This window comes from Alexandromys fortis, unplaced genomic scaffold (assembly GCF_014885135.2).
Source record: "Alexandromys fortis isolate MF-2015 unplaced genomic scaffold, M_Fortis_MF-2015_v1.1 scaffold_12, whole genome shotgun sequence".
Taxonomy (NCBI): domain Eukaryota; kingdom Metazoa; phylum Chordata; class Mammalia; order Rodentia; family Cricetidae; genus Alexandromys; species Alexandromys fortis.
Window position 1 is genome coordinate 2148702 of NW_026067937.1, and position 11499 is coordinate 2160200.

Sequence of the window (11499 nt, forward strand, 5' to 3'; positions counted from 1 at the left end):
ATTAACATTTTCCCCTTATGTGCAAAATTCTTGCATTCTATTAAAAAATATAAAGATAGATCTACTCTATTTAAGCCTCCCTCTTCTCCAAGATGTATCATTTATTTGATATGCAATACAAATTTAGTCACAATTATGCCGTGTATTACCATTAAACAGCGTACTACTGTATGCAGTGCAATCATTTGCATATTTCATTTTCATAACTGCACTCTCTATGCATGAATATATTTGGAGATGGGGGCAGTGCCAGGTGGAGAAAACGACTCACACATCGGTCTCCACAGCCTTTGCGTTAGAACAATTGTTTTTATCTGTCTCGCTATCATCCCCCTTTTCCTGACACTTCTCTTCCTTTCCACATAAAGATTCCTTGACCCCTTCTTCCATCTCTAGATACTCTGACTTGTCCCCCAGGGATGAAGAAGTCGAGCTCCGGAATTTCTTGAGCAAATTAGAAGGGAGATATGGGCAACTGACTGCATTCTGTGTCAACTGGGTCTGTTCCTCATTTTCAGTCTCTCTGTGGTAGAAATAGTTAAAGTTAGACACGATTACTGGCACAGGCAAAGCAATGGTTAAGACACCCGCAATGGCACACAGGGACCCCACAATCTTCCCTCCCACTGTGATGGGCTTCATGTCCCCATAGCCCACAGTTGTCATGGTGACCACAGCCCACCAAAACGCATCCGGTATGCTTTGGAAATGAGTAGTGGGTTCATCAGCTTCTGCAAAATATACAGCACTGGAAAAGAGAATGACCCCGATGAAGAGGAAAAAGATAAGAAGGCCCAGTTCCCGCATGCTGGCTCTGAGGGTATGGCCCAGGATCTGCAGGCCTTTGGAGTGTCTGGAGAGCTTGAAGATCCGGAACACTCGGACCAGACGGATGATCCTGAGGATGGCAAAGGACATGGCCTGTTGCTGCTGGCCGTTGCCACCTCCTTGCTGCTGGGCCAGATCGGTGCCCAGAGTGATGAAGTAAGGCAAAATGGAGACAATATCAATGATGTTCATGATGTTTTTGAAGAAGAGAGCTTGGCTGGGGCAAGCAAAGCATCGGACCACAAACTCAAAGGAAAACCACACAATACACACTGTCTCCACGATGAAGAATGGATCGTTGAATATTGTGTGCCCCGAGTTCTCTAGGTGGGGCGCTGATGTGTCATTCAACAACTTGCTATGCCCACCTGCACTCAGGGCCATGATGAGGTCCCTGTCATCCCTGAACTCTGGCAAGGTTTCCAGGCAAAAGATGACAATAGAGATTAAGATGACCAGGACAGATACAATGGCTATGCCCCTGGCAGGGCTAGAACTCTCCGGATATTCAAAGAGAAGCCAAATCTGTTTCTTAAATTCGTTCTCGGGCAGAGCTCTGTCCTCCTCTTCTCTCACAAAGCCCTCGTCCTCGCGGAACTTGAGCAGGGCTTCCTCTCCCAACTGGTAGAACTTCACCTCCTCAGTGAAGATATCAAAGGGGACATTGACTGGCCTCTTCAGGCGGCCTCCTGATTGGTAATAATATAAAATGGCGTCAAAGCTGGGCCGGTTCCTATCAAAAAAATACTCATTGCGCAAAGGGTCGAAGTACTGAGTCCTCTTCTCAGGGTCTCCCAACAGAGTTTCTGGAAACTGGGCCAACGTTTTCATCTGGGTTTCAAATCGTAGCCCGGACACATTTATCACCACACGTTCACAGCAGTCGCTGTAGCGGACTGAACTGTAGCCACCACCACCCCCATCATCCTGAGGCAGCAGGTCTGTGTATGAACACCCGTCCCCATGGTCATCCTCACTATAGTAAAACCTTCCCTCCTCTTCCTCCTCCTCATCCTCCTCCTCGTCTTCCTCTTCCTCGCTCAATTCTCTCAGTATCTTCTCTTCAGAGCCACTGGGCATCAGATCTGAGCAATGAGGAAAACTGCTCTGCCGATGGTGGAGTTTCTTCTTCTCGGTTCGCTGATGCCTCCTCCTCCGACTACCTCGGCTACCTTGAGGATCATGGGAGGAGTAGGCTCCACGCGTCTGGTGATGATGGTGGGAGCCTCCGCCAGAACCCCCAGTGCCTTCGACAGCAGCTGTGGCAGCTGCCACAGCAGCAGCCGCCGCTGCCCTGGAGTGAGCAAGCCTCTCCCTCTCTCGGGCCCGGGCTTGGGCTGCATAACCATAAGGCATATGACTGTTGCACCCTGAGCTCTCTGCACTCACCATTGCAACCTCCATGGTGGTGGTTTTGGGAAATGGCTGGTTCCAGTTGTAAGAGAAGAAGAAAGAAAAATAGGGCAGCTTATTTTCTTACCAAATTAAGGTAAGTTTGGAAGCCTTAAGCAGATTGCCTGGAAGACTTAGGATATTTTCAGTCCAACTTTGCATTTTCTGTTTTTAAATCAGCACACCCCATGCTCCCTCTTCTCAGAGATTCGGCAGTTGCTTTCCAGAGCTTGGCTAGTCTAGACAACAGCCTAGTGCTCCTCAAACATAAGTCAGGAAATATTGCGGTCTCCCGAACACCTACGTGTTTGGGGATAGATGTTCAAATCTGGAAGAATGTCTGGGATGCGGTTGGTGATGACGCTACAAGACTCAAAGGCAGCAAGTATCTGACAGCCAGAAGTTGTGCCTAGAAAAATGAAATACAATTTTTCTGCATGGAAATTGTCCAAAGCCCAGTCCATCCAATTTAAATAAAATGCAAATTAAGTCTTTAGTCTTAGCACTTGCCTTCTAGTGATGGCTTGACCCATGTTAAGATGTGGCTTACAATGTGTCCAACCATTGCTGCTCAGTCTGTGAGGATGATTTCACAGGCTCTCTCTATGATCATCAAGACTTCGTGGACCCACAGACAATGCCCGGTTGTAGATAGACGCAAAGACCTTGGAAGGCTGAGAGGGTGGAAGATGAGGTTCCAGCAATGGCAAACCCAACTCTGAGGTCTCCATAGAAATCAGGAAATGAAGACCATCCTGTGGCTAGACTCATTCAGAAGAAGCACTTCACCTGAAGAAGGATGGGAAACAAGCACAGGAGAAAAATAAAAAGAATCAAACCATTGTGAGCAAATAACCCTTCACCCCACATACAATTTCTTCTCTTATCCTCAGCCAAAGCACGAGACACACGCCAGGAGACCATAACTTTTCAAGAGCACGGGGCAGGCTGCTCTAAAAATCTCTCCTGCTCAATATCCATCTTGCTTTCTTCTTTGATTATCAGCTCTGCTCGGTCTAGTGTGTGTGTGTGTGTGTGTGTGTGTGTGTGTGTGTGTGTGTGTGGTCTTCTTTGGTTATCAGTTCTTCTCGATCTATTATGTATGTTTGTATGAGTGTGTGTGTGTGTGTGTGTGTGTGGTCTTCTTCTTTGGTTATCAGTTCTCTCGATCTATTATGTATGTGTGTATGAGTGTGTGGGGGGGGGTCTTCTTCTTTGATTATCAGTTCTTCTCAATCTATTATGTATGTGTGTATGAGTGTGTGTGTGTATGAATGTGTGTGTGTCTTCTTTGCTTATCAGTTCTGCTCAGTCTATTGTGTGTGTGTGTGTATGAGGGTGTGTGTGTGAGTGTGTGTCAACTCATTTATTTTGCTTCTGTCCTTTTTCCATCCACGCGGTTCTTGTTTTCCTCTGCCCATTCACCAATGCCAGGTTTTCAGTCTCACTGGCATCCTCTTCATCCTACAGCAGCAGCGCTGTGGCTTTACAGCTGTTTCCATTATTCATTTATCTCAAGGAATTCTCTTTAAATTTTCCACTTATTAAATGTTGCTGAATTAAGCACCCTTCCATTTTCTTTGTCTGTCTTTACTCGGGGTTAAAAAAGTTGAAAAGAAAACCAGTTTTCTTCTGTTTAGAGTCAGACTACTTGAATGAACATCAATTACCTCATCTATAAAGTGTAAACAATATAATCCTGCCTCTCCACCAGACCTTTGTAAGGACCAATGGAGACCATGGATGCTATCAGGATAGCATATTGTCTTGCACATGATGAATGACAACGAATGTGACGGTTATGGAAAACACGGCATTAAACTATGTTGCCACCTAGCCACCCACTCCCTAAATTCACGTTCTTTGCCACTGTCTGAAGTGGGTAAAGATGGAACTTGAGCACATCCAAGGCACTGCGACACTCACGCCTATGAGTCCCTGGAGCTGGCATTCTCTGATTCCATGAAACATGCCCCTGTTGTTTTTCCGCTCTACTCCAGCTTCCTGAACACTCCCTACCACCCACAGCCTAGAAGCAAATCCCAGTTCCCACATCTCTTAGTAACCATCCCCTTTCCTTGAAACCATCATGTTCACCCCCTGTACTCTTCTGAAATGTGTGGCTATTGCCCTTGGACAGCACACTTCACCCCCTTTTACTTTTATCCTGTTCTCTCACCCTCCAGTTCACCCCACAATTGTTGACAGACGGCAACCCGCCCTGCTATCACCTGCTGTCCCTCTTTTCTTACTTTGCTCTCCTAAGTCGATTGAATTCATCTCCCCAGTCAGGACTTGAGAAACATCTTACCCCTAACTCCAATCTCCTCTTGCTTCTTCCCAAGAGGACTTCTAAGAAAACAGAAAGTGACCCAAAGAATCGGAAAGGATGATAGCAGATAAAATTTACGGCCTCTTCTAGCTTCTATTACTGGAAACACTTGGGCAGCGAGAGAGCAATGGCTTTCTGAAGCCATTAGCAGGAGCCTCCCCTGAAGCACCTGCTGCTCCTTACTGCTGGTGCCAGTCCTATAACTTAAATGACAATCATGGATTGTCACACACATCTCACACACATCCTTGATTAGACCAAAAAAAAAGAAAAATCCAGAAAACACACCTCAGAAGGTGTCCCTGGTGACATCTTCTCCTCTGCCTGATTCATCACACCAGCTTACATTCAGAAGTGTTTACCGTGGGGAGGCCTCCAAGACCTTACTTATAAAACTGTTCTAGGGCTACATTCACTGTGGCGTGTCAGCTAACAACCATAAGACGGGCACAGTCCAAATAGCCCGAGAATTTGTTCAACTTCTCAACAGCTACAAACAGTTTTCATAGCTAGATATCACTTGAGTAAGTCTTGAGTAACTGGCATGCCCATATATTTACAAATGTGCAGATGCCTCTCCTCCTCAAACAACCCCCTCAAAGATCTCGAATGGGAGGGTCTTCCAGCACACTGCCCATTCCCCTAGCTCTGGAACTGCCTTCTTTCTGCCCAACAGCTAATGCTTCCCTATTCGTTATTTACCTAGGCTTGTTAATTACTGTTTGCCTAACTCACTCTTCTACATTCAAAAAGCAAACTGTGTTCCTTTTCATTGGCTTCTAGTTACCTCACTATCCTAGAGAGACAGAAAGAAGGAGAGAAAGATGAAAGGGAGGGAGAGAAAGAGGGAGAATGGGGAAAGGGGAAGAAGGAGGGAAGAAAGTAAAAGAAAAGGAAAAAAGGAAGGAACGAATGAAGGAAGGAAATGAAGGAACGAAAAATGCGTAAACACACCCAACCATTTTTCCAACAAACCCAACTGTTTTAAAATCTCTTTCTCCAGGTATCCTTCTTAGGATAACCAAGCATATTTTATGCAAGAGACCTTTGCAAGGGCTTTCCCCCTTTCTTCTAAGCACCATTAAACTAAGAGGATTTTGCAAGGCACCTATTCCTGTCTCTATGCTCCCAAACACCAGCCAAAGCATCCTCTTCTCTTATCCAACAACAGCAAGGCTGTTTTCCTCTCTAGATGCTAATTTCTGCAACTGTGTTAGGGTGGTACCTGAACCAAATCCGAGAGAAGGGCAGAAAGAAGGAGACAGAATTAACAATTAAAAAGGTGATAGAATCAGGAAAGCCAATACCATAAGAAACACGTACTTCATCGCACACCATTTATCCAGTCCCTGTGGACTGCTCAAACACTGAAAATACATGCCATCCTAATGTTGGGAGAGTCAGCAATACAGACCCGCTCATCAGCTGTTCGCAAAGGAGAGGAACGGTGAGGCTGGGATCAGACAAAACGAAAACGATGCTAATCTAAACCCCACCTCATTGGGGAACGACATCTTTAATTGCGCCCTGGCCTCCAGACCCGGGTTCCCGCTCAGGCATATTAAGCAGGGCGCACTGGCCCCATCCCCTGGGTTGCCCCTGGAGCGCCGCGTTGCATCTGCACCTCCCTTCTCCCACCTCCTGGTTTATTTTTAACCGCCTTCCATTCATGTCCTTCTGTCACATTCTCGATATTATTTATTCCTCAAATGTCCACAGTTTCTCAACAGCCAAAAGAGTAGGGTGGGGAAAAGATAAGAAAGGTATCATACTTACCGTTCCCAGCAAGTGAGAAAAATAAAAACAGAGAAAAAAATTCCCGGTGATTTGTTTTCTCCCCTCAAGCTGCAACAGCTGGAGGAGGGGCAGAATCGTGGGGGGTGGGGGCGCAGTACAAGAAATCACTCGGATTTGGCAGGTGGAGGCTTCCAAATATCCACGGAACAAGTTCTGTCGCCTTGGCCGGGGTGGGGGGTGTCACAGAGTCCTCATTACTGGAGCCCAGAGGTGGGGATTAGGGACGCCCCAAAGGTAGACCCCGGAGATTCCTGGCTTCTCTGGAGTTCGGCACAGCAGACCTGGACTGGGAACGGAAGTCAAGGTTCCCCCGAAAAAGACTCAAAATCCTAGACAGCAGCGATCACTTGTTAAGCCTGGATTCCTTCTCCAGTATCCATCCCAGACTCGCTCTCTAGCTGGCTGCAGGAGCAGCACACGCCTCCCCTGGCTGCCAGCGCGCACGGGCGGGGGCGGGGCCAGGCCAGGCTGAGGGTGTGGCCTTTGGGGCTGTCACCCGGGGCGCCTCCCCGCGTGGCTGGGCGGGCACAGTCACGACGCTGCGACCCCACCCGTCGGCCCAGCCCCCACGACTGCTTCGCTTCTGGAAACCGTCCCAGGAGCGCTTGACTATCACCCCCAAGCGAGGAGCAAATCCCAGAGACAGATGTGTCCCGCAGGAGCTGTAACAGAAGTCCAGGACCGCAGCACAGGTGCCACTAGAGAGGCTGGGAGAGGGACTTTGACGGGAGATGCAGTCCAAAACCTGGGTGGATAGCTTGAGGCGGCTTCGCTCCCTACCCTGATCTTTCTTTATATCCCCTGGCACCATTCCTGTTTCCTCCCAAAACGTGCAGGAGTAGGGCTCGGGTGCATCTCTGGGGAGATTGCAGGTCCAGGAATCCTTGTTTCCCCTGTGAGTACATCCCAGCAATAGTAGCAGTCTTCCTAGAACAACCAAGTCCGCAGCCTCAGCTCCTGGGTTCAGCCTCCCAGGCTCCGAGAAAGACCAACTTTACCTGTGTATTAGAGAGAGTGCTCGAATCTAGAGAGTGACCCAGGGTAAAGCTTACTGTGCACCAGGGGCATAAGTCTCAACAGGACCGCAGTTAGAGTGTTTTGAGCAAAATGGCCCAGGCTGGAGGCTATGAAAGGCTGAGGTGAGCCCTCTCTGAAACTGTTGCTGCGGAAAAATACCTGCGATGTAACCTGAGGCACCATGTGGGGCCTTGGGGAGACTTTGTATTCCTGCCCCTATCTTTACTGCCACCCACCTACTTTTTAACATAAGTATTCCACGCTACCATAGCCCCAGCCAGGGAAGAGTGTTCTAGGAAAGGCAACCACACCCCAAAGGAACTTTAGGTGGTTTTATTGGCAGTTTGTGAACAGTTTCTGGTACATAGATGTGGATGCACAATTTTAAATAATCCACAGAAAAGAGAGAGAGAGAGAGAGAGAGAGAGAGAGAGAGAGAGAGAGAGAGAGAGAGAGAGGGACGGAGAGGGGGGGGGGGGGAGGGAGGGCGGGGGGGGGGGGGGGGGGGGGGGGGGGGGGGGGGGGGGGGGGGGGGGAGGGAAGGGGAAGGGAGAGGGAAGAGATCCAGCTCAGCTTCAGGTCTCCTGTGTCTTCCCCAACAACTCCGATGGATCTAACAAGCACTGTGGTACACAGGTCCAACTACTGGAGCAGATCCGACCTGGGTTGTTTGGTTGGCACCTGGGATGCCATACTTGCAAGCAGCTTTGTTCGTGGGCCCTATTGGGCTTCCTTCTTTTGTAATTCACAATTAATTATTAAGGGAAATATTCCTGAGCTGAATTATAGATCTGCTGTGTGTGCTGCACTTACCTAGCGGCTGCTGACGCAGGGAAAGGCACCTGGAAGGCGGTTCTGCTTGTTTAGTTTTTTTAAATAATTGAAGTTGGGGGTCCTGAATTGGAATTACTGAGAGGGAAAACCAAACAAATGAAAACCTGGTCTGGGGTCTGGTTCCCTTAACTTCTTTGAGTCACTCACTGCCCCTTGAGATTTTAGCAAGAATAAATTTACCTGGAACACCCTCCACCCCCACCCCCACCCTGGCTGCTCCAAGTCATTCCATATTGGAGCTCATTCTAGCAAACAGAAGAGCTCATGTCTCCAAAACCGAAAGCAATCATATTTACTTCCAAAATGAGCTAGGTCACTGTGCAGTCTCGCAGGTGCCAGAAACAGATGACTAACTTAGTATTGGACCATCAGCAGGACATTTCTTGGGATGATAGAATCAGGGCTGAGGGCATACATTATGAGACCATGGGACCCGTTTCCAAAAGCTATTTATGAGATCAGTCCACTGCAGCCAAGGAATGCTTCCAGGGACTTGAAAGATGAAACTGAATAACGTACTAAAGATGAAAGTTCTATTGAATCTTCGATGTTCTAATTGGATCACATGGAAATTTTGTGAACTATGTTTCTGTATACGCCATTGGCTATTTTATTCTTATTACGGACCAGAGAGTTTTAAACATTTAAATGCTTGAAATCTTTATAAACTTCTTTATTTCTTAGGTATCAGGAAGAGCAACTACTAAATCATAGCAACAGCACAGCTGAATAAGAGCCACTCTCATGAGGATATTTATTTGGAATATAGAATGAATAACTATTGAATACTTGACCACGACATATAATAGTCATTGAGTGACCAGCCCATCGCTGACAATGTTCTAAGTTCTCTGCATGGTCATTGTTTTGTTTCAGCTGCACGACTACGTATGACAGGTACTATTTTGTCATTATTGCATAAGGAAATTGAGGCTGACATGGGTTATATAACTTGGCTAAAGTTGTCTAACATATGATATAGTAGCAGAACAAGGCCGTATTTGTGTGGGCAGAGCCTGTACTCGGTGACAGCAATGTCACACAGTCTATGCCCACATAAATGTGTGAGCAAATAGGTGTCATGGATACACAGGCTGGTGCTGAAGCCAGACAACTCGTGCTATGATGCGGGTGTCAAAATGCTGGCTCTGGTGTGCAAAGAACCTCACAGCATCCAACCTGAAGGAAACAAGCAAGTACTTCCAAGAAAGGGAGAGTCTAAAGACCAGTGAGAGTTAGAATGGCTGCTATAGAGAATATACCGACTCCTGGTACTGAGGTAGGGAGCACTAGCAGGTGGGACTGTTGGGGTTAGGAGGAGACTGTCTGGAAGGAACAGGCCCTCTCTCAGCCTTCCACCCCCATTCCAGCACACACATGCAGACATTTGCTTGCACACATACATACTACCCTTTATGCCTCCTCATTCCAGCAGACACAGTCACACACACACACACACACACACACACACCACATGCATACCCAGCCATACACAGATTTATACTCCACTTTGCCCACTTAAGTAATATTTTTTTCATAAAATAAGTATTGCATTTCTCTCTCTTGTACTCTTAGGGAATTTAGAACCTCACATGGTGAGCAGAATGATTTGGATTTTATTTTACTTTCTGTGGCTGACAATCTCTATTTTGACTAAGTCTTAAAACTCTCTCTCTCTTTTTTTAGAAAGGTTTTCTTGCCTTTCTTAATCATCACCTAGTCAAAACCTTAGAAGCTTCCCCACCTCCACACCTCCACCTCCTTGGCTTTGAAGTCTCCCATTTGTGGCACAAATGCTCTTCTGTTCTCCTTGACTAGTGTGTCCCCGTCCCAAGTGTATAGCCATGTTCAATCTACCTCACCCCCTCTTCACCAAGCCTGTGACACTTGCTTAGAATAGGTGCCGTATCTTTGGAAATGGACACTATATCTGTCTCATGCTGTGGACCAGGAAAGAACTTTCCATCACTGAAGGAAGTTCACTAGGTATTCTGGGAAAGCACAAACTGGAGATGGCTACTTTGTTCCTTCTAATTCGAGATCCTCAGAACTCCAATTTTAAAGTTCTGAAAAGATGCAAAGAACCATTATTCCATGTCACCCCCTCCAGATTCCTAGGGGAAGATCCTCTGGGCAGCCCGCTATTTTCTCAATCCCAGTGAGCCACTCCACTAGGTGTTATTTATAATTGGGTTTTACAATGACTCCTCACCCTCAGTTCCCATTCTATTGTATTTTATGTATCTGCTACTTAGGTCTTAAGAATTCAGAAAGGCATATTTATTTCTGACTACAGTCCTTTTAAGTTTTTGTAGCAAAATGCCATAGACTTGGTGACTTACTAACAACAGAATTTTTTTCACAATACTTCAGATTAAGAAACCCAAGCCGGGCGATGGTGGCACACGCCTTTAATCTTAGCACTCAGGAGGCAGAGGTAGGCGGATCTCTGTGAGTTCAAGACCAGCCTGGTCTACAGAGCTAGTTCCAGGACAGGCTCCAAAGCCACAGAGAAACCCTGTCTTGAAAAAAACAAAAACAAAAACAAACAAACAAAAAATAAACCCAAGAGCATGATGTTGACAATATCTATATTTGTCAAATACCCATCTCTGGATTCACAAAGGCTTCTTCTAGCTAAGTCCCCACATAGTAAATATGGTAGATTAGCTCTACAGGGCTTCTTTTATAAGGGCACTAATAGCATTCTCAAGGGATTTTCTGGAATTATGGAACAGACACATTCTGTTACCTTTGCATCAGGGATTAGAATCCCAACTTTAGAATCTGGGATGGGCACAGGCATTCAGACCATAGTAGAGAAAGAGGGACCACTCAACTCAGTGATGTTCTCACAGCGCCTGCCCAGCAGCATAGAGAGGAAGATATTAGCACACACCCTGGGTGGGAACTGGTATTCCATAGGGAAGAGAAAAGAATCGCCCTATGTAGTAAAGCTCTAATAGAAGTCACTCAAGAGACAGGGAGAATGGATGTCCAGTGCAAGTTATAGGGAAAGATTCTTGGGCAGAAGTGCATCCATGCCAAAGGCTCAACAGAGAGGAATGGTGAATGAGAAAATAAACAAACATCAGCAGAGGATACAGCATGGAATGAGAAATGAATTACTTCTCCAAAGTATTTTTAGATACAGTGATGAAATCGTGAAATTGCTGTGGTCTTAGTTACGGTTCTATTGCTATAAAGAGACTACATAACCAAGGCAACTTGTAAAAGAAAGAGTTTACTGGGGCTTGAAGTTGCAGAAAGTGAGCCTATGACCATCAAGGACACAGAGC

General features: G+C 46.5%; 1 protein-coding gene across 1 annotated transcript; it reads right to left on the bottom strand.

Moving 5' to 3' along the window:
* Positions 1-267: 267 nt before the first annotated feature.
* Positions 268-2232, bottom strand: Kcna4 (potassium voltage-gated channel subfamily A member 4). Its single transcript, XM_050147166.1, has one exon. It carries the CDS (start codon positions 2230-2232, stop codon positions 268-270), a length of 1965 nt encoding a protein of 654 aa, XP_050003123.1.
* Positions 2233-11499: the final 9267 nt, after the last annotated feature.

Coding starts and splice junctions, on each gene's coding strand:
- Kcna4 (XM_050147166.1), bottom strand. CDS start 2,232: ATGGAGGTTGCAATGGTGAGTGCAGAGAGCTCAGGGTGCAACAGTCAT.